The sequence below is a fragment of the Leucopleurus acutus genome (assembly GCF_964270905.1).
Source record: "Leucopleurus acutus genome assembly, chromosome: 1".
In the NCBI taxonomy this organism is placed as follows: domain Eukaryota; kingdom Metazoa; phylum Chordata; class Mammalia; order Artiodactyla; family Delphinidae; genus Leucopleurus; species Leucopleurus acutus.
In genome coordinates, this window is record NC_139142.1 from 151811433 (window position 1) to 151835100 (window position 23668).

Below are 23668 nucleotides of genomic sequence, written 5' to 3' on the forward strand. Positions count from 1 at the left end.
CTGGGGTCTGTGAGGGGAGGGGAGGCAGGCAGGTGTGGTTTTCTTTTCTAAGAGTTAGCCCCTCTGTTGAAGAGCTTGGTCCTGCTCTTTCCTTGTTATGCTTAAATATTGCCTGGAGCCACTTATTGTTCAGTGATCAATCTTTCTGTCCTCTTTTGTAAAACGGGAGAAATAATCCTGTTCATTTATTCATCAAGTATTGATTGGGCAATGACTTATGAATAAAAATAGGTTTTTCTCTCAAGGGGTTGTGCGTTGTGAAGAATGTGTGCGTTTGTGGAGACAGTCAGGGAGAAAAGCTTGGCTTCTCACTCAAAAAATAGTTCTCCTTCTGTAAAGTCTTTTTAGTTTAAATTACTGTCTTCAAGAACAAAAGATTGTACTCAGTGTGTATAATCACTTGCATTTTATTTTCACCTACCTCTTTCCACAAAGGATCTGAAGTTTAGAGTATTTTATATATTTATCTAAAGGTTTTGTTTTGCCTAGAGCAGTGAGTGGATGGATGAATGAAGGAAAGAATGAAAGACTTGATTATAAATAACAAACCAGAGAAAAAGATTTACTGTTTTCCTAGAATCTAATTAACATAAATATTTCGAGGATTTTTTTCCTAATGGGTGGCCTGTGTGTTTTTTTTTAAATTAATAAACTCTGTGTTTTTGTAGTTTCAGCTTCAAAGCAAAATGTGCAGAGTTCCCATATACCCCAGCCCTCTCCACCCAACCTGCCACACAAAACCACCCCCACTATCAACATCCCTCACAAAGTGGTACATTTATTACAATCTATGAACCTACATTAACACATCATAATTACCCAAAGTCCATAGTTCACATTAGGGTTCCCTCTTGGGAACATGCCCTGGGTTTTGACAAGTGTGTAATGTCATGTATCTACCATTGTAGTATCATTCAGAGTAGTTTCACTGCCCTAAAATCCTCAGTGCTTTACCTGTTCATCCTTCTCTCCTACCCCTAGCAACCACTGATCTTTTTATTGTCTCCATAGTTTTGCCTTTCCCAGAATATGATATAGTTGGGATTATATATATAGTATGTAGCTTTTTCAGGTTGGCTTCTTTCACTTAATAATATACATTTAAAGTTCCTCCATGTTTTTTCATGGCTTGATAGCTCATTTCTTTTTTTTCTTTTTTTTCCAAAAAATATTTATGTATGTATGGCTGTGTCAGGTCTTAGTGCATCATGAGGGCTTCACTCTAGTTGCAGTGTGCAGGCTCCGGCACATCAGGTCTCTAGTTGTGGCGCACAGCCTCAGTAGTTGTGGTGCATGGGCTTAGTTGCCCTGTGGCATGTGGGATCTTAGTTCCCCCACCAGGGATCAAACCCACGTCCCCTGCATTGGAATGTGGGTTCTTAACCACTGGACCACCAGGGAAGTCCTGCTCATTTCTTTTTAGTTCTGAGTAATATTCCATTTTCTGGATGTACCACAGTCTATCCATTCACTTACTGATTCCAGGTTTTGGCAATTATCAATAAAACTGTTATAATCATTTATGCAGGTTTTTGTGTAGACACAAGTTTTCAGTTCAGTTTGGTAAATACCAAGAAATGCAATTGTTAGATCTTACAGTAAGAATGTATTTAATTTTGTAAGAAATTGCCAGAATGTCTTCCAAAGTGTCTGTACCATTTTGCATTCCTACCAGCAACAAACGAGAGTTCCTATTACTCTACATCCTCACCAGTGATTGGTGTTTTCAGTATTTTGTATTTTGGACATTTTAATATGTGAGTAGTGGTATCTCATTGTTTTAATTTACATTTCTCTAATGTCATATGATGTTGGATGTCTTTTCATGTGCTTATTTGCCACCTGTATTTCTTTGGTGAGGTATATAAGGTCTTTGACCTTTTTAAAATCAGGTTGTTCATTTTCTTATAGTTGAGTTTCAATAGACCTTTATTAAATGTGTCTTTTAGAGATATTTTCTCCCTCTCTGTGGTTTATCTTCTCATTTTCTTGACATTGTCTTTCATAGAGTAGAAGTTTTTAATTTTAATGTAGTTCAGCTTATCAGTTATCTCTTTCATGGATTGTGCCTTTGGTGTTATACCTAAAAAGGTGTCTCCATACCCAAGGTCATCTGGGTTTTCTCTTATTATTTTCCAGAAGTTTTATAGTTTTGTGTTTTACATTTAGGTCTGTGATCTACTTGGAGTTAATTTTTATGAAGAGTTTAAAGTCTGTGTCCAGGTTGATATATTTTTTTTTGCATGTGGATGTCCAGCTGTTCCAGCACCGTTTTTTGAAAAGACTTATGTTTGCTCCATTGTATTGCCTTTTTGCTCCTTTGTTGGTTGCCTGTGTTTTGAAAATGTTTATTTGTATCACTTCTCTAGAAATTTGACACTGTGGGATTTAAAGCTTTAATAGCCTTTCTCTCTCCCACAGAAACACTCCCTTTCCTTCTCATTCTTCTCTCCAGAAAAGTTTTCTTATGATCTTTTGTGAAAGAAAACTTCAAGAACTCAAAGCTTTGTGTGATTGTTGTGTAGTGAGAATCCCTTCTCAGATTTACACAGGTTGCCTTAACCCCACAGAGTTCATTAAGCCTGGACATCCCAAACCCGCTGTTTATCCCCCAACCCCACTGTAGATTCCTCAGCGCTGTGTACCTGGCTGAACTACTGACTTTAATGTGTGAAACAAAGCTGTGATACACACCACTGGGTTCTAAAGTGGTAGCTGTGCTTTACGAGACTTGAGTGCAGGGTAGTTGAGCTGTGCTCTTCTCCCCACCCCCCCCACCCCCAGTTTGCTTGCTGCCTTCTCCTGGTGGCCTTGTCTTGTGACAGCAACTCCCGTCACTGATTAGGCTTTCATCATTTAAAGGCTGCTTGAATCTTTAGGGGGGTTTCGGTAAGATATTACTTGATAAATATGGTAAGTTAAAATGATACAAAATGTCTTTAGATAGAGTGAGATTCCAGAACAAATCAGGAAGAGATTTTTTTAAAATCCTAGAAGGAAATGAACTTGTAGGCCATATTTGACCCACAGACTTATTTTGTGTTTCTCTCTCTGTCTTTTTCTAGTTTAAACTGGTTGCTGACTTTTTTTTCTTTTTAATATACTGCAGTTTCTTATTAGTCATCAGTTTTATACAGATCATTGTATACTTGTCAATCCCAATAGCCCAATTCAGCACACCACCATCCCCACCCCACCATGGTTTTCCCCCCTTGGTGTCCATACGTTTGTTCTCTACATCTGTGTCTCAGCTTCTGCCCTGCTGTACCGTTTTTCTAGGTTCCACATACATGCATTAATATATGATATTTGTTTTTCTCTTTCTGACTTACTTCACTCTGTATGACAGTCTTTAGATCCATCCGCGTCTCAACAAATGACTCAATTTCGTTCCTTTTTATGGCTGAGTAATATTCCGTTGTATATATGTACCACAACTTCTTTATCCATTTGTCTGTCGATGGGCATTTAGGTTACTTCCATGACCTGGCTATTGTAAATAGTGCTACAATGAACATTAGGGTGCATGTGTCTTTTTGAATTATGGTTTTCTCTGGGTATATGCCCAGTAGTGGGATTGCTGGATCATATGGTAATTCTATTTTTAGTTTTTTAAGGAACCTCCATACTGTTGTCCATAGTGGCAGTATCAATTTACATTCCCACCAACATTGCAAGAGGGTTCCCTTTTCTCCACACCCTCTCCAGCATTTGTTGTTTGTAGATTTTCTGATGATGCCCATTCTAACTGGTGTGATGTGATACCTCATTGTAGTTTTGATTTGCATTTCTCTAATAATTAGTGATGTTCAGCAGCTTTTCATGTGCTTCTTGGCCATCTGTATATCTTTGGATAAATGTCTATTTAGGTCTTCTGCCCATTTTTGGATTGGGTTTTTGTTTCTTTAATATTGAGCTGCATGAGCTGTTTATATATTTTGGAGATTAATCCTTTGTCCGTTGATTCATTTGCAAATATTTTCTCCCATTCTGAGGTCTTTTCGTCTTGTTTATGGTTTCCTTTGCAGTGTAAAAGCTTTGAAGTTTCATTAGTTCCCATTTGTTTATTTTTGTTTTTATTTCCATTACTCTAGGAGGTGGATCAAAAAAGATCTTGCTGTGATTTATGTCAAAGAGTGTTCTTCCTATGTTTTCCTCTAAGAGTTTTATAGTGTCCGGTCTTACACTTAGGTCTCAAATCCATTTTGAGTTTATTTTTGTGTATGGTGTTAAGGAGTGTTCTAATTTCATTCTTTTACATGTAGCTGTCCAGTTTTTCCAGCACCACTTATTGAAGAGACTGTCTTTTCTCCATTGTATGTCTTTGCCTCCTTTGTCATAGATTAGTTGACCATAGGTGCATGGGTTTATCTCTGGGCTTTCAATCTTGTTCCACTGATCTATGTTTCTGTTTTTGTGCCAGTACCATATTGTCTCGATTACTGTAGCTTTGTAGTATAGTCTGAAGTCAGAGAGTCTGATTCCTCCAGCTCTGTTTTTTTCCTTCAAGACTGCTTTGGCTATTCGGGGTCTTTTGTGTCTCCATACAAATTTTAAGATGATTTGATCTAGTTCCGTAAAAAATGCCATTGGTAATTTGATAGGGATTGCATTGAATCTGTAGATTGCTTTGGGTAGTCTAGTCATTTTCACAATATTGATTCTTCCAATACAAGAACACGGTATATCTCTCCATCTGTTGGTATCATCTTTAATTTCTTTCATCAGTGTCTTATAGTTTTCTGCATACAGGTCTTTTGTCTCCCTAGGTAGGTTTATTCCTAGGTATTTTATTCTTTTTGTTGCAGTGGTAAATGGGAGTGTTTCCATAGTTTCTCTTTCAGATTTTTCATCATTAGTGTATAGAAATGGAAGAGATTTCTGTGCATTAATTTTGTGTCCTGCAACTTTACCAGATTCATTGATTAGCTCTAGTAGTTTTCTGATGGCATTTTTAGGATTCTCTATGTATAGTATCATGTCATCTGCAAACAGTGACAGTTTTACTTCTTCTTTTCCAATTTGTATTCCTTTTATTTCTTCTCTGATTGCCATGGCTAGGACTTCCAAAACTATGTTGAATAATAGGGGTGAGAGTGGACATCCTTGTTTCGTTCCTGATGTTAGAGGAAATGCTTTCAGTTTCTCACTATTGAGAATGGTGTTTGCTGTGGGTTTGTCGTATATGGCCTTTATTATGTTGAGGTAGGTTCCGTCTATGCCCACTTTCTGGAGAGTTTTTATCATAAATGGGTGTTGAATTTTGTCAAAAGCTTTTTCTGCATCTATTGAGATGATCATATGGGTTTTATTCTTCAATTTGTTAATATGGTGTATCACATTGATTGATTTGCGTATATTGACGAATCCTTGCATCCCTGGGATAAATCCCACTTGGTCGTGGTGTATGATCCTTTTAATGTGTTGTTGGATTCTGTTTGCTAGTATTTTGTTGAGGGTTTTTGCATCTATATTCATCAGTGATATTGGTCTGTAATTTTCTTTTTTTGTAGTATCTTTGTCTGGTTTTGGTATCAGGGTGATGGTGGCCTCATAGAATGAGTTTGGGAGTGTTCCTTCCTCTGCAATTTTTTGGAAGAGTTTGAGAAGGATGGGTGTTGGCTCTTCTCTAAATGTTTGGTAGAATTCACCTGTGAAGCCATCTGGTCCTGGACTTTTGTTTGTTGGAAGATTTTTAATCACAGTTTCAATTTCGTTACTTGTGATTGGTCTGTTCATATTTTCTGTTTCTTCCTGGTTCAGTCTTGGAAGGTTATACCTTTCTAAGAATTTTTCCATTTCTTCCAGGTTGTCCGTTTTATTGGCATAGAGTTGCCTGTAGTAGTCTCTTAGGATGCTTTGTATTTCTGTGGTGTCTGTTGTAACTTCTTTTTCATTTCTAATTTTGTTGATTTGAGTCCTCTCCCTCTTTTTCTTTATGAGTCTGGCTAATGGTTTATCAATCTTGTTTATCTTCTCAAAGAACCAACTTTTAGTTTTATTGATCTTTGCTATTGTTTTCTTTGTTTCTATTTCATTTATTTCTCCTCTGATCTTTATGATTTCTTTCCTTATGCTAACTTTGGGTTTTGTTTGTTCTTCTTTCTCTAGTTACTTCAGGTGTAAGGTTAGATTATTTGAGATTTTTCTTGTTTCTTGAGGTAGGCTTGTATAGCTATAAACTTCCCTCTTAAAACTGCTTTTGCTGCATCCCATAGGTTTTGGATCGTCGTGTTTTCATTGTCATTTGTCTCTAGGTATGTTTTGATTTCCTCTTTGATTTCTTCAGTGATCTCTTGGTTATTTAGTGACGTATTGTTTAGCCTCCACGTGTTTGTGTTTTTTATGGTGTTTTCCCTGTCATTCATTTCTAATCTCATAGCGTTGTGGTCAGAAAAGATACTTGATATGATTTCAGTTTTCTTAAATTTACTGAGGTAATTTGTGACTCAAGATGTGATCTATCCTGGAGAATGTTCCTTGCGCACTTGAGAAGAAAGTGTAATCTGCTGTTTTTGGATGGAATGTCCTACAAATATCAATGAAATCTATCTGGTCTATTGTGTCATTTAAAGCTTCTGTTTCCTTATTTATTTTGATTTTGGATGATCTTTCCATTGGTGTAAGTGAGGTGTTAAAAGTCCCCCACTATTATTGTGTTACTGTCAGTTTCCTCTTTTATAGCTGTTAGCAGTTGCCTTATATATTGAGGTGCTCCTATGTTGGGTGCATAAATATTTACAATTGTTATATCTTCTTCTTGGATTGATCCCTTGATCATTATGTAGTGTCCTTCCTTGTCTCTTGTAACATTCTTCATTTTAAAGTCTATTTTATCTGATATGAGTATTGCTACTCCAGGTTTCTTTTGATTTCCATTTGCATGGAATATCTTTTTCCATCCCCTCACTTTCAGTCTGTATGTGTCCCCAGGTCTGGAGTGGGTCTCTTGTAGACAGCATATATATGGGTCTTGTTTTTGTATCCATTCAGCAAGCCTGTGTCTATTGTTTGGAACATTTAATCCATTCGTGTTTAAGGTAATTATCAATATCTGTGTTCCTATTAACATTTTCTGAATTGTTTTGGGTTTGTTTTTGTAGGTCCTTTTTTGTTTCCCACTTAGATAAGTTCCTTTAGCATTTGTAGTAGAGCTGGTTTGGTGGTGCTGAATTTTCTTAGCTTTTGCTTGTCTGTAAAACTTTTGATTTCTCCATCAAATCTGAATGAGATCCTTGCCGGGTAGAGTAATCTTGGTTGTATGTTCTTCCCTTTCATCACTTTAAGTATATCGTGCCACTCCCTTCTGGCTTGTAGAGTTTCTGCTGAGAAATCAGCTGTTAACGTAATGGGAGTTCCCTTGTATGTTATTTGTCGTTTTTCCCTTGCTGCTTTCAATAATTTTTCTTTGTCTTTAATTTTTGCCAATTTGATTACCATGTGTCTTGGCATGTTTCTCCTTGGGTTTATCCTGTATGGGACTCGCTGCACTTCCTGGACTTGGGTAGCTGTTTCCTTTGCCATGTTAGGGAAATTTTCGACTATAAACTCTTAAAGTATTTTCTCTGGTCCTTTCTCTCTTCTCCTTCTGGCACCCCTATAATGCGAATGTTGTTGCATTTAATGTTGTCCCAGAGGTCTCTTAGACTGTTTTTATTTCTTTTCATTCTTTTTTCTTTTGTCTGTTCTGCAGCGCAGCAGTGAATTCCACCATTCTGTCTTCCAGGTCACTTATCCGTTCTTCTGCCTCAGTTATTCTGCTATTGATTCCTTCTAGTGTAGTTTCATTTCATTTATTATATTGTTCATCTCTGTTTGTTTGTTCTTTAATTCTTCTAGGTCTTTGTTAAACATTTCTTGCATCTTATGGATCTTTGCCTCCATTCTTTTTCTGAGGTCCTGGATCATCTTCACTGTCATTATTCTGAATTCTTTTTCTGGAAGGTTGCCTATCTCCACTTCATTTAGTTGTTTTTCTGGGGTTTTATCTTGTTCCTTCATCTGGTACATAGTCCTCTGCCTTTTCATTTAATCTATCTGTGAATGTGGTTATCATTCCACTGGCTGCAGGATTGTAGTTCTTCTTGCTTCTGCTGTCTGCCCTCTGGTGGATTTGGCTATCTAAGAAGCTTGATGGGAAGGACTGGTGGTGTATAGAGCTCTGGTTACTGACTTAAATGTTAGGAGGCTCTACACAAAATAGCCAGATTTCTAGCTTCTCTCTAAAAATCGGACCTCACTGGGCTGTATTCTGTATGTCCTGCTCTCCTGACTCCCCAACCTGGTGCACTTCTCTCATGTTGCCCCTGTGTGTCTTTAGTTTTACTTTGGTTTGGTTTGTTTTTTGGTGATCCCCTAGATCACAGCTTAGTTAACTCAGTTTATCATATAGACTTTTGGTCAAATGAGAGAGCTGGTGTGTCACATGTTGACTGGAGTTAGTGAACAGCCTTGTGAGTGATGTGTCAGCGGAGGCCAGTGGGGACTAGACCCAAGTGCCAGCTGTGAGTCGAGTTTTAGAGAGAGCCCTTCGTTTATGTCCCGTGTCAGTCTGTCCAGTGCCATGCTCTGTGCCATGCACACACACGTGTGCGCGCACGTGTGTGTATGTGTATGTGTACGCGCACATTTATCCTTTCTTTGTATGTGGCCTTGTGAAGTTTTCCTTGCCTGGTACAGTGCCTTTAATGTGAATGTTTAGTTAAGTATTTGGTGCTGCATTTGCGTAAGAATTTGGTCATTTAAAGATAGTTCTGCATACATTCATTCTGCATAATCCTGCCAAGTTTGCTGCTTTATGCGAAAAAAAAAGGTGATGCTTGAAAAGCTTTAAGTGACTCCCACTAGGTCAGACCTGAGTAAAGACCTGAGCTGGAAGTTTAGATACAGTGTTCTGACTGCAGATAAGGGCTCTCTCCCCTGTCCACTGTCCCTGCTGACTATTCAGACCATGGAATGTTCACTTGCAAACTCTATTGATTTCAGGTCTTGATCACTTATATTGTCTTATGTATCAGTAGAAGTCTTAAATTACTACCAACAGTTTTTGTTTACTTTGCCAAGGTTAATTCTCAACTATTTTGAAATGTGTCAGGCTTCTTTAAAAGGTATTTGGATTTCAGAATTTGACAGTAACCATTCAAGACACACCCACACACATACACACATAGTTCTCGTTTTTTACCATTAGAGACCCAGCTTAATTCCCATGAAAAACTTACTTTCTTGAATAGAGTCTTTAAAATACTAAGCACCTGGGCTTCCTTGGTGGCGCAGTGGTTGAGAGTCTGCCTGCCGATGCAGGGGACACGGGTTCGTGCCCCGGTCTGGGAAGATCCCACATGCCACGGAGCGGCTGGGCCTGTGAGCCATGGCCGCTGAGCCTGCGCGTCTGGAGCCTGTGCTCCACAACGGGAGAGGCTACAACAGTGAGAAGCCCGCGTACTGCAAAAAAAAAAAAAAAAAAAAATACTAAGCACCTAATACTTGAACTTAATTGGTTGAAAATTGGCAAAGCCTACACAAAACTAATTAGAGGAGACCTAATAGGGACATGTAGGGTAACATATGTCTTGAGAGCTGGGGACAGGCCCAGTTTATACCAGTGATCTTGGCCTAATTATTAACAGATTTCCTCTTTCATCTCAGAAGATCCTGCTTCAGACAATAAATTATCTGGAAACCCTACCTGCAGGTGTATGACATTGTTAATTTAAATATTTAAAACTTGTGAATATGGTTATTTTGAAACTACCACCAGTTATGGTCTCCTGACATTTAGACAACCCATATTTTCTTTGAATCAGTTCTCAGAACAAAAGGGTAAGAAAACAAATTCTCTGCAGTGAATTAAAACACTGTATAAATCAGAATTAGAAATAGCTGTCCATCTGGAGCAGTGACAGTCTGTTGATATGGCTGAAGTATGTACTTTATGATGACATTAATGTAAACAGTTAATGGGAAGAGCCTTAACTTAATGAGAATGTTGGCCTTCATTGCAGAGGAGAAGGACATTTGCTAATGAAGACCCTAGAGGTATTTGTTAACTGAAGATTAGGCATGGGTAGTTAATGGTTATTCCCAGCTGGCTAGAAGTTCCTGGGAATCGCGTGACCTTGATATTTATTAGCCCCTTTCGGATTTACTGTAGACTGACTCAGAGTCCTGAAACACCTCACAGTAAGGGAGATGGCTTTGCTGGAATCCAAGATTATGGGGGTACTTTTTTTTTTTTTTTTGCAGTACGCGGGCCTCTCCCGTCATGGAGCACAGGCTCCGGACGCGCAGGCTCAGCAGCCATGGCTCACGGGCCCAGCCGCTCCGTGGCATGTGGGATCTTCCCGGACCAGGGCACGAACCCGTATCCCCTGCATCGGCAGGCGGACTCTCAACCACTGCGCCACCAGGGAAGCCCTATGAGGGTACTTTTTAGAACAAAGATTAAGGGCTGTTTTATGGACACTGGAAATTAACTTTAAACCATCAGTGGTATTCCATGCATCTTAAAAAGGCTTCTTTAGTGTGTTTTAAATAAGGTATTCCTTGTGATTATTAAATAACCTATGTGCATTGATTTGTCTTCTGCAGTACTTTTTAACTTTCCATTTTATAATATTCTTCCAAAGACTGTGCCAAGTAATAGATTATTGAAGTACTTTTTAATAACAAAGTCCTTGTTCTAAATTTGGTACTATTCAAAATACATGTTCTTTATTACCAAAAAATTACATATTTGTTACCCCTAGAGTTACTAAAATGAACTGTTATGAATCTCATATTCTTAACTATTTTCATTTGTAACAGAATTGGAGGTTTGTTTTTATGGGATGGAAACAGTTCATTGGGATGTGTTTTTAACCGTTTAATACAGTTTGATTCGGTGAACCTAGAATCCTGTAACATTCTGATGTTACACCTTCAACCATATCAGGATGGATGGGTTGAAGAACATCAGGACATGACTTTAGAATTATATGAGACTGGTTCTAAAATTAGCACATAAGATCTTAGAATTCTTCACCTTGAAGGAACCTCTATACCGTCATTTTATAAATGAGAAAACTTGAAACCCAACAAATTCAAATGACTTGTCCAAGTCTTACAACTTATTGGTAGTATAAAAGCAGTAAATGTCTCTATGTAGCCTTATTTCTTAACCTTTATTCTTTAAATTGTTATATTCTAAACTTTCTTCCAGATAAATAATAGTTTCATTTCTGTTACTAGAAAATTGCTAACCACTTCCCTTAGTCATATGATTATTCCTCTTAGAGACTGCTTAATGGGGAATATTGTAGTAAGCAGTGGAATTAGCTATAACATGAGGGAAAGAGGGACAATGGATAGAAGGTATAGATGTTCAGCTTAACGATCCAACTATTTCTCATTCAAGTGCCTAAGAACGAAGTGGTTCAATTTCATCCCACCCACAGCATGCCTTCTTAAATGCAACCAGGCACCTTCAAAGAAAAACAAAAGGTAGGAAAAACCCAAATAACAGCAGAGAAACTAGTCAAGGTGAAAACAAAGATAACTTGAGAACTTTGCCAGGGATTCCAAAATCAAATGCAAATGCCAGAAATACTACAAAGGCAAAAATGAGACCCGAGAGTACTAAGATGGCTTCATGTGAACTGTGGATAGTGTGACCTGGGATAAAAGTGCTAAGGGGGTAGATGACAGTAGGTAGGGCGCTATGCACTCAGCCGGGGGCTGGCCCTGGAGGTCTGGTCAGGTGGGGTTGGGAGAGGGCAGAGTCTAAGCACTGGGTTGCTTCTCCAGTACTTCCCTCCAGCCGCCCGGCTCCTTTTCAGGATCACAGATGATTTCTGGATCGTTCTTCCTTAACTTAGCCTTAATATCTCATTGAAATTTTTACTTTGAATTATACTTTATATTCCTGTTCTTAATTTTGAAGTTGATTTGTGACATGTATTTCTCTTCTCCAAAAAAGTTTCCCTGAAATCTGAATTTTTCCTCTTCCTCTCCTGTTGCACCACATTGAGGGTGAAACGAAAATGGTTCCTTACCTCTACACCAAAGTCATTTGTAATAAGACTTTGTATAGAAGTTGAGGGAGATTGCTAAATGTGCTAAAGGACCAAAAGGTGCCACTGGAAGCCGATTTGGGCAGGGTCTGAGTATTACCATTAATATCCTTATGTGGAAGTGCATGTCCTCACCTGTTACATTCTATCTAATCATCTGTGAAGTACTTATACTCTTATTTGTCCTTTTAGAAAGGGAGCTATTTCACTGGCATTTATTTAGATTTTCTAAAGATCATTGCAGGTATGTACTCCATCTAGTCTGCCAAGTGAGTGGCTTCTTTGTCTAAAACATTTATTTTATAGCAATATTAGTAGACTAAATCTTTTGGGGTGACATGGGGGGGCACCAGCTAATCTGGGCATAGAGTTGACCTTATTTTTAATAAAATAAGTGCTGCCTCCCCCAAACACACACACACACACGCACACACACTTTTGTCTTGCAACAGATTTCTTCTTCATAAAAAGAGAAAAAGAATGTAACACAACATTCCTTTCAGCCAGACTTCAGCCAGAAGGTTCCTACAACAACTTTACTGTAGCTTAAAATTTTCAGTCTACAGTGGTTCCAGGGGATTTTAAGCCTTTCAGAAGCCTGCCAGTCAATATTTTTCTCTTCTCTGTATTTATGCCTTTAGCACACACACTCTGTATTTCAGATAAAGCTTACCTAGACTTCAGTCACTATGAAAGTAATGACCACAGACAGCTTCTAAAATGTTTTGAGAAATGTTTTCCTGAAAATGTTTGGGGACATGTTGTCCTATCGAGTCTGTAAGAAATAATCAGTCATGCACGGAAGACCTGCTTTCATAGAGGACTCCCGATGGACCTCGCTCCCCTTGTGCAGGGTTTTGATAGCTAAGAATAAAATGTACACTTATATACTGGTGTTCTGGGGAGTAAAAAACAAATGACAGCTATATCCTTTGGTGGAAGGGTGTGTATTCTTTTTCAAAATGTGCTGCTGATTTTTACATTTTAACATGTATCCTGGTCACAGGAACACAAGTATATTGTATTGTGTCTATCCACATCAGCTGTGTTCTTCTGCACTGAGATCTTCCAGTTTCTTGATACTTCGTATGCATTAAGACTGCTGTTAATCATTAATTCATCAGCTCTCTGTTGAGTATCTTGCAGCGTGTCAGGCACTGATCTGGATTCTGGAGATGCAAGCAGTGAACATCTGTGCCTTTTACCGTGTGCACTGGTTCCCTGCTGCAAAGCTCTTTGTCGTAGTCTGTTCCAGCTGCTAGAACAAAAATACTGTAGACTGAGTGGCTTAAACACTCAGGAGGCTGGAAGTCCAAGATCAAAGTGTCAGCATGGTTGGGTTCGGGTAGGGCTCTGCCTGGTTTACAGATGGTTGCTTTCCTGCTGTGTCCTCATAGTGGGGAGACAGTGCTCTGGTGCTTCATCCCCTTATAAGGGCCCCGATCTCATCATGGGGGCCCCACACTCACGCCTTATCTAAACTCAGTCACCTCCCAAAGGCCCCACCTCCTAATAGTGCCACATTGGGGATTAGAGTTTCAACACATGAATTTGGGGAGACACAAACATGCAGTCCATAGTACTGTTCTTGTAGGATTTCCTTGCACTGTCATTCTGGGTCTCTCTTTTCTTCCTTCTGTGTTGTACTCCTTGTTTCTGGGATCCTATGTCATCTTTCCAGATTTAACCCCTCATTCTAGATGGGCACATCCTCTAATAGCTTCCTGGGAAAGAATGAATGCAAGGTAGAATTTGAGTCCTTCAATTTCTGAAGCTGTTTGTTCTCCCCTTTTACTTGATGGATAGTTTGGTTGGGAAGAGAATTCTATGTGGAGAATAATTTTCACTCCTCCCACTTTTGAAGGTATTGTTCTTTAGTTTTGTCTGTGTTTAGTGCCACTCCAGTTTCTGAATTATTTGTATATGGCCTTTTTTCTCCTCTATGCAAGTTTTTAATAGTTTTATCTGTAGTGTTCCCAATTTGTACTCTTTGTTCTGGGCACTTAGGGTTCAATCCAGGCACCTGAGTAATTTTGGACCCATGTTTTGTGTTTTCTTCCCCATGTGCTTTCTCTTTCTAGAGTGAATACTTTTCCCTCCTGTTTTTTTTTTGTTTTGTTTTTCTATTTTCTGGAATATTCTTCAACTTTATCTTCAATCTCTACTCTTTTTGTTTTGCTATTTTATGTTTAATTTCAAGAGCTTTTTTGTTTTCTGATTATCTTTTTTATAGTATTCCATTTTTGTTGTGCAGATACAGTAGCTTCTCTTTGAATACCTTATAATTTTTGTTTTTTTTGTTGTTGAGTTTTTCTTCTAGTCACTGCATTGTTTCTATTTCCACCAAGCTTTTTGTTTCCTTGTTTTGTCTCCATCTTTCCCATTGGAACCCTCATTCAACTGCCTGATGGTCCTTGGCTGTCAATTGTCATTTGAGGCTGAAGCATTGAAAAACTAACTAGAAGCTCTATAGGCAAGATTTTTTTAAACTAGTATCCTGGCTGTAGTGATCAACTTTTGGGTGATGTTTTTTGTTGGAGGACTGTAGATATCTATGGGGCTATTTAGTTGATACAGAAAAAATGCTTCCAGCCTCCTACTTGGAATGAGAAGTGGGGGACCAGTGTTCTGAGAGCCATTTGGGAGAAGAGGACTGGGGGGTCCTACTGTTTAGACTTTCATTTCCCCTCTACTGTCAGCCTTGAACGCATCCCTCTCTAGGTGTTCAGATTTCATTTGCGGACAGATTGAACTTCAGGCTTATGTGCTTATCAATGAAGTAAACCCAGAGGAGTAAGGGAAAATAACCTATAGACAGTGACATTCAGGAATAACTACTGTAAATGATGAATGTGTTAGGGCTTCCTTGGTGGCACAGTGGTTAAGAATCTGCCTGCCAATGCAGGGGACATGGGTTCTAGCCCTGGTCCGGGAAGATCCCACATGCTACAGAGCAAGTGAGCCTGCATGCCACAACTACTGAGCCTGTGCTCTGGAGCCTGTGAGCCACAACTACTGAGCCTGCATGCTGCAACTGCTGAAGCCCGTGCGCCTAGAGCCTGTGCTTTGCAACGGGAGAAGCCACCGCAATGGGAAGCCCGCGCACCGCAGCAAGGAGTGGCCCCCGCTCGCCGCAGCTAGAGAGGCCCCACACACAGCAGTGAAGACTCAACACAGCCCCAAATTAATTAATTATTTTTTAAAAAAGATGAATGTGTCAAGAAACCGCCAATATTTACTACTCACCAGTCCTAGTTTAGTTGCAACAATTGATATGCAACCCTGCATGAATTCTGGCAACAGACCCATCATCTAAATGCCGGAATAACTGGGAGCGTGTTTTTGAAGTTGCTGGGCATCTCCCACCACCCGCCATGGTGGTATGTGGGGAGGAACTGTGGGGCTCTCACTGCTCCATATATCCAGTTCCTCCAATCTCCCTGTGTTCAGCCCCAGCCTCCACCCGCCTTGCAACACTGGTATCTTTCCGCAGGGTTCTCAGGATTAAATAAATTGGCTTACTCTTCAGAGCAGTCTGTTGGGTTTCATCTTCCTTTCACTCTCCATTTTCTTAGAATTTTGGGACATCTCTTCTCTACTGTGTCTGTGTCTCCTACCCCATTCTCTTGGTCCTTATGGGTTTATTCCTTTTGCATTCTTTATTCTCTTTTAAGAGTATTTGGGAAGAGAGAATCATGTGGGTTCTACCACTCATATTCTTAAGAAGATTGGTTTTGCTACCATGCAGAATTGAGGAAGGAACAGTTCTGCAAGAAGACCCATTGGGAGACTGAGACATCACCCAGCAGGGCAGGAGCAGAGCAGGGTCTGAAATACCCGGGGAGATGGGATTGGCAGCACGGGGAGAGGAAGGAGCACCACCTGCTTCAGAGTATTCTTAGTTTTGGAAAGCAGCTTATAAGGCCAGACTGATGGCTCAGTGTGCCTGCATTCTTGGAAACATAAAGGGACCTTTCAAAAAAAGACGTGGTTCTTCATGCTCATTGTTAAAAATTTTGAAATTATAAGCAGATAAAATGGAAGTAATATATAATTATAACAAATATTTAAAATCTCTGCCAAAATTGTTAGGAAGCCTTCCACCATATAGCTTACGGTAGTGACTGTAGTAGTCCCCGACCATGGAGCATTGGGTTGTTGCTGAGTTCTTTGCTGTGGTGGGCATGTTGCCAACCTTTGAGTGCCTCTCCTCACACAGTGGTGTCCTCAGGTGGAGTCATGGAGTCAGGTGGCTTGCCCAGCTATTTGATGCATGTTGTAAAGGCTAACTTTGTTAAAACTGGAAAAATGGCCTCAAGTTGTTGGGGCATACAGGGGTGAGGGTCAGAGGAAGGAAACGACAGCATTTGTTTTAGCACCTGCAAAGAATTTTCCTCAGTGTTTCTTCATGGTTTTGAATCCTCAGATGACACTCACTTGTCACCTTGCAGCCATGCAGTTTGTACCCAGGAATCAGCCCAGCTAGAAAATGAACAGTGAAAACACTTTCGACAGGATTTTCATTAAACCTCTTTTGTTGTGACCCATCTGAGGAGTGAAATTAAAAGAAAGATAAATTCTTATGGTCCTTATGATTTGATTACCTTGTCATTTTTCTTGGTCATCATTCTGTGGCCTGTCTATCCAGGGTTGGAGGAGTTCGGACATCAGTTTCTTCAAGCCCTCTTTCAGCAAATCCCAAACTGCTTTATTTTGGTCCATGTATTAAGTCAAGAATTTGAGTAGCTAAGTGCTGCATGTGCTGAGAGAAACAGTGAGTGGACACTTGCACGCTTGTGGGGGTGCCCGCTGCACACTTGAGAAAGGTGGTGCTCTCTCTCAGAGGTGAGAGACACTCTGCTTCCTTTCCTTTCCTTTTCTTTTTTTTCTTTCCTTTTTTTTTTACTTGACTGTCTTATCTAAGTAATGTAACGTTTGGAAATCATTTCAGCGGGTAATTCCGTGTATGCACATACCTCGTTTGTTGATTGTAGATGATGTTGGAAAGCAAAGTCAGAAATGGTAAGGGCACTTGCGAGGAGGTGTTGCAGTTCCAGGCTAGTTGCTCCGCTGAGGACAAGACACAGGTGGTCAGCGTTCAGCAGACTCATGGCTCCAGGGAATTGAGTGAGTGAGTGGGTGCGTGTGCAGCCCCTGCTCAGCACCGGCAGCGTTACTTGTGTGCTCTTTTTTTTTCTTTTAAGCCATTCTTCAGAAGCCTTTCCCTTCTTTTTGCTCTTATTGGCTTCATTTATTGGTAGCTTGTAGTAATTGTATAGAAAAAGAAAATGGGGTGTAAAAATGCTAATCTGTATTTTTCTTTTATTATAACTTTAGTGGCTCAAGGAAAAAAAATCAAAAATACGACTGTCCAAAGGCCTACTTGATCCAAATCCATGCACGCTTATCAAGAGTTAGTATTTAATAATATGATCAAGAAAAACAAAGTTGAGCCACAAATAAAATAGGACTAGTTTATCAGATACCGACCACAAATGTTTTTGTTTTTTGAGATTTTTTTTGACTTGGACCATTTTTAAAGTCTTTATTGAATTTGTTACAATATTGCTTCTGTTTTATGTTTTGGGTTTTTGGCAGCTAGGCATGTGGGATCCCAGCTCCCCTACCAGGGATCGAACCTGCACCCCCTGCATTGGAAGGCAAAGTCCCAACCACTGGACTGCCAGGGAAGTCCCACAAGTGTTATTTTTACTAAAATTTTTTGGAAATTTTTGTTCTTTACTCTAGAAGGCTTTGTAGAGCTCACCATCCTGTTGCTTGAATGTACTGGAGAATTAAGTATATTCCCTATCTAGCTTGAGGGAACAGACCCAGTTTTGGCTGATGGATCTCAAACTTTTGTTTCTCCCAGTCAGTGTCCTAGAACAGAGGGAGAGTGGGGTGGGATAATGAGTCCCCTTGCCTTTCCTGTCCTTCAACTCCACACTCTGAGCCCCCATGTGCTGTCTCTGCTGGTGCTCGAGACGTGGCGCTTAGCAAGCAGGCCCTTTCCTGCCTGCACAGGAACACAGAGATGTTTAAAGGATTCTCCAAGTGTGCTCCCAGTAACCTCGCAGACCCTTGGTTTTACCTACAGCATGCCCTTCCCAGTTGCAGGCCTCTTCCTGCATGTGGCTGGATGGCTTTCCTTCTGCTCAGCTCCCTGGAAGCAGCATTAATCCTGCGCTCGGGTCATCCTCCTGGAGTTCTCCTTTTCACTCCACCGATGCAGTTTATTCCTGTTCAGATGGCAGCTCCTTTTGGGTGCCAGTCTTCAGGGAGGGGACCTTGGCTCCTAGGTCCCCTTCACGGGCTTGGTGGGGACCAGCAGTGGCATTCTCTTCCAGGTATGTTGAGTTGGTGTGCTGTGAGCTCAGGATTACACTTTTACTTCATGGGAAAACCTTTTCATAATTCTGTTTGCCTACAGAATTGTATTGGCTAACTCTGGTTATTGATGAAGTCTTGTTTCTTTAAGTGGTTTATAATTCTTCTGCTCTCATTGGACTGCTGTAGATCGGGCTTTACCTGGGATCTTAGATATGCTCTGACTCATTTAGAAAGATTTCTAATATTTATATATTTTTTTTTTAGAGTATGCAGGTCTATAAGGAAATATAAGAATAGAGGGACACTCAGTCATGTAATACTAATAGCAATCTTTTTTTTGTTTCTTAACAGATGCAGCAGCTTTTTTATGAGAATTATGAACAGAACAAGAAGGGGTACATTAGAGATCTCCATAACAGTAAAATTCACCGAGCCATCACACTGCACCCTAACAAAAACCCACCCTACCAGTACAGGCTCCACAGCTACATGCTCAGCCGCAAGATTGCTGAGCTTCGACACCGCACCATCCAGCTGCACCGAGAGATTGTCCTGATGAGCAAATATAGCAACACCGAGATTCATAAAGAAGACCTCCAGCTGGGAATTCCTCCTTCCTTCATGAGGTTTCAGCCCCGCCAGCGAGAGGAGATTCTGGAGTGGGAGTTTCTGACTGGGAAATATTTGTATTCGGCTGCTGACAGCCAACCCCCTCGAAGAGGGATGGACTCCGCGCAGAGGGAGGCCTTGGATGACATTGTCATGCAGGTCATGGAGATGATCAATGCCAACGCCAAGACCAGAGGGCGCGTTATTGATTTTAAGGAGATACAGTACGGCTATCGCCGAGTGAATCCCATGTACGGGGCCGAGTACATTCTGGACCTGCTGCTTCTGTACAAAAAACACAAAGGAAAGAAAATGACGGTGCCTGTGCGGAGGCATGCGTATTTACAGCAGACCTTCAGCAAGATCCAGTTTGTGGAACACGAGGAGCTGGATGCAAAGGAACTGGCCAACAAAATCAATCAAGAATCCGGATCCTTGTCCTTTCTCTCGAATTCCCTGAAGAAGCTTGTTCCCTTTCAGCTCCCTGGGTCCAAGGATGAGCACAAAGAACCCAAAGAGAAAAAGATCAATATATTGATTCCTTTGTCTGGACGTTTTGACATGTTTGTGAGATTCATGGGGAACTTTGAGAAGACATGTCTCATTCCGAATCAGAATGTCAGGCTCGTTGTTCTACTCTTTAATTCTGACTCCAACCCCGACAAGGCCAAGCAAGTTGAACTCATGAGAGATTACCGCATTAAGTACCCGAAAGCCGACATGCAGATTTTGCCTGTGTCTGGAGAATTTTCAAGAGCTCTGGCCCTAGAAGTGGGATCTTCCCAATTTAATAATGAATCTTTGCTCTTCTTCTGTGACGTTGACCTTGTATTTACTACAGAATTTCTTCAGCGGTGTCGAGCAAATACAGTTCTGGGCCAACAAATATATTTTCCAATCATCTTTAGCCAGTACGATCCTAAGATTGTTTATAGTGGGAAGGTTCCCAGTGACAACCATTTTGCCTTTACTCAAAAAACTGGCTTCTGGAGAAACTATGGGTTTGGCATTACTTGTATTTATAAGGGAGATCTCGTCCAAGTAGGTGGCTTTGATGTTTCTATCCAAGGCTGGGGGCTCGAGGATGTCGACCTTTTCAACAAGGTTGTCCAGGCAGGTTTGAAGACATTTAGGAGCCAAGAAGTAGGAGTAGTCCACGTCCACCATCCTGTCTTTTGTGATCCCAACCTTGATCCCAAACAGTACAAAATGTGCTTGGGGTCCAAAGCATCAACATATGGGTCCACACAGCAGTTGGCTGAAATGTGGCTAGAAAAAAATGACCCAAATTACAGTAAAAGCAGCAATAATAATGGCTCAGTGAGGACAGCCTAATGTCCAGCTTTGCTGGAAAAGACATTTTTAATTACCTAATTTATTTTTCAAAATTTTTTTGTATGATCAGTTTTTGAAGTCCATACAAGGATATATTTTACACATGATTTTCTTACAGAGGACTCCTTGAAGATTGAGTTTTTTGAACAAAAATGTGATCATGTTTGCCTTTTGAACACATTTTCTTGCTGAACATTATGTAGCAGACCTGCTTAATTATGACTTGAAATGTACCTGATGAACAAAACTTTTTTTTTAATATTTCTTTTTCAGACCTCTTTGCTATAGTCCTATGGCAGAAAACATGAACGTTCCTGCAAAGTATTATTGTAACAAAACACTGTAACTCTGGTAAACGTTTTGTTGTAACTGTTAACTTTGCACAGATTCTACCTTTTGTCTTTTTTTACAGCAATTTTTTTAAGCCATTTTATGTTGCAGTTGTCAAATAAAGAAATGTGATAGTAGCTGTATCATCATCTTCAAGAAAGCTTTCCAAAGGTGATTGTTTCCCCCAATCTTGTCTCATTTTTGAAGGTTTTTCAAAGCAAAGGGAGAAGGGAAAGCACAGTAAAAGATAGATGGCTGTTCTTGTTGTAATTAGTGTGGCCTAATGGACCTGGCATTACATTTCAAGAAGGGTCTGGCATTTTCTCTTCTCCAGACCCTTCTTTTTAAAGGGTAAAATATTAATATTTAGAATGGCAAATAAGAATTATTGTCATAAATCTAATGTATGCAAGCTAAAACAAAGACAAAAAAAAAGACCCAACCCTAATGAAAGCATTGGGGGGAAATGTATCAGATTTTGATCACTTCATCCTGTCCGTGTTATGTTGATGGAGATGGGTGTCTCATTCTTTAATTACTGTTTTGTTTTATCCTTTATATCTGAAATACCTTTAATTTATTTAATATCCATCGTTTAGAACTCTGCCATTTCCCAAGTACCTGTTAGTTATTAGTATTTATGTGTATTAGGAATGTTTAGTATATTTTATTTGCAGTAAACTGATCTCCAAAGATTTCCTTTTGAAAACTCTTCTCCCCCTCCTTAATTTTTACATTCCTTACTGTTTTACTAAATATTAAGTGTTCTTTGATAATCTTGGTGCTCACGTGTTTTGGGGACAAAAGTGAAATGAATCTGTCATTAAACCAGAAAGTTTGTTTTAAATTCACAGAACAAATGTGCCTTAAATTTGTTTTTCATTTAGATTTCAAACAGTAATAGATTTGCCATTTTAATATACATCATTGGAGATCTGCTTATTTGTAAATAGCCTGTTGCTCATTTGGAAAAATAAACCAGTGGACAATATTTTTCTATTGTACTTTTCAGAACCATTTTGTCTCATTACTCTTGTTTTAGCTGAAGAATTGTATTACATTTGGAGAGTAAAAAACTTAAACACTGATTCATAAGGTTTTTCAAGTTATTTGAGGGGAATATTTGTATGCACTGCAGTTCAGGAATGAAATGAAACTTTCAAGTGCCTCTTCCTTTATTTTTTCCTTAGAATGTACTTGTCACCTTTTGTTTGTTCCTCTTAAAGAACTTGCTGAATCTTGTGTTTTATAGAACAAAGTTCTTCAAACCAGGTCCAAGCCCCATCTGGCTTCTTGGTACAAATGTACCTTCCAGGCCTCCTTAGTGCACCTGCCAGGACAGTTAAAATCTGCATTTTAACAAGTGCCCACGTGATCCTGTGTGCATGAATGTGCTCAGGGTTTTAGGATGGATCTAGCTACAGGATAAATTACCTGCAGTTGGCATATAATCCAAGAATCAAAACAGTAAGATCTTTGATGCCAAGGTAGCAAGCTTTGTGGATGCAAATTACACTCCCAGGACAGGTATTTACCATGTAATGACAGTGAAGATCCAGTATAATGACACTGTGCTCACAGTACGAATTGCTGTCATTCATCCTAATTGCCATTTGCTTTGTGGGAGTGTTTAGTTTTTCCTTGGAAAAAAGCAAAGACATATTTATTCCTCAGTAAGGAAGAACATAATATACATCTTGATGACAAAGTCACTTAAATTGTCTCTCTTTACCATAATAAGGAACTGTAGGACAGGGTGTGAGCAATTACTTTATTGAGCTTCAATGTCCATCAGATGTCCTGGTGACACTTTGTTAACACTGGCTGTTTCCTTCCCTAATCCCACTCTTGCCCACGTCTGTTCCTTTTCCCTGACATCACCGTTAATGTCGATGGAGGTGCTGACCTCCCTTCATCAAGACTCCATCTCCAGAAATGCCGTTGGACCCCTTCACTCTGGTCCTCTTCCCTCGTAGTGCCGTGCCTGGATTCTGTGCCCACTGGCCTGTGGGCTCATTCTCCACCTGGCCACTCCCTCTTCCTAAAGCACCCCTCCAAATCAGCAGCTCTGGTGCCCTCCTCCACTGCCCAGAGAGTGGATTCTGTAGGACACCCTTCAGGGTACTGCTACCAGCCGAACTGGGCTCTTCGTTTGTGAGGACATCAGTCTCTCTCCTGCCTGTGCTTTCCCTCTGTCTGGAGCTCTCTCACCACCTTACTCCACTGGCCACCTGGGCTCATCTTCCAGGAGCCCGTTGAAACTCCCCCATGGTCCACTCTGGTGTCATTTCAGACCCTTCCAGTGTGGATGTGACACAAGTGGACAGTCTCATTGGACTGCAGACCTGAGTCTCTTTTCTAGGTGGTGATCCAGCATGCTGGGCCCTCGTGTCTGGAACGGCCAGCAGTGCCCCACGCTACCCCAGCCCCTCCATCAGTGCTCCATTCCCCGCCGTGCACTCCTCCCAGCAGAATGCCCTCCGTCCTGCCTGCCCACTGCTCCCACCTGGAACTGCATGGCCTGTGACCCTGTGGGCCCCACGCTCCTGACCTAAGATGATTCCTTCTTCCCTTAAACTTGGAACACTTTCTAGTTAGACCTCTTTGCTTCGTTTGTTACTTTAGACTTTCTCTTAGCTTTCATTACTTTACAGAAAAGTATTAAGAAAATGAAATGGCCCATAACCCCCAAGCCAGATAACTCCTGTTAATAATTAAAAATTAAGGATAATATGTGAAGGTGGTGAAGGGGGGTGGGAATCACAATGCACAAAGGTGTGAATGGCCTCTCCCTCCTCCAACCATCCAGCCCTCAGGCCCTTCCCGCAAAGAACCACCAGGTTTGTGGGGTTCTGGTGTGGAGGGTGGGATGAATTGTATATAGGCTAGCATAAGTAGCATTTTAAAAATTCATTTACACAGATGAGGGGGTACATGCTTGCTTGGGCACATGGATCTGTGCCAGCCTTTGTTGCCACAGGACGGACTTACGGACTTGGGTTCTGAGAGCAGGC

At 40.4% G+C, this 23668-nt stretch overlaps 1 protein-coding gene across 1 annotated transcript in view; it reads left to right on the forward strand.

Moving 5' to 3' along the window:
• CHSY1 (chondroitin sulfate synthase 1) overlaps positions 1 to 21725 on the forward strand; it is a 74967-nt gene extending 53242 nt beyond the window's left edge. The window contains exon 3 of the mRNA XM_082842374.1: positions 18732 to 21725. Within this exon, the coding sequence (XP_082698500.1) occupies positions 18732 to 20324 (1593 nt within the window). The 3' untranslated portion in view covers positions 20325 to 21725. The remainder of the gene's footprint in view (positions 1 to 18731) is intronic.
• The last annotated feature ends 1943 nt before the right edge of the window (positions 21726 to 23668 follow it).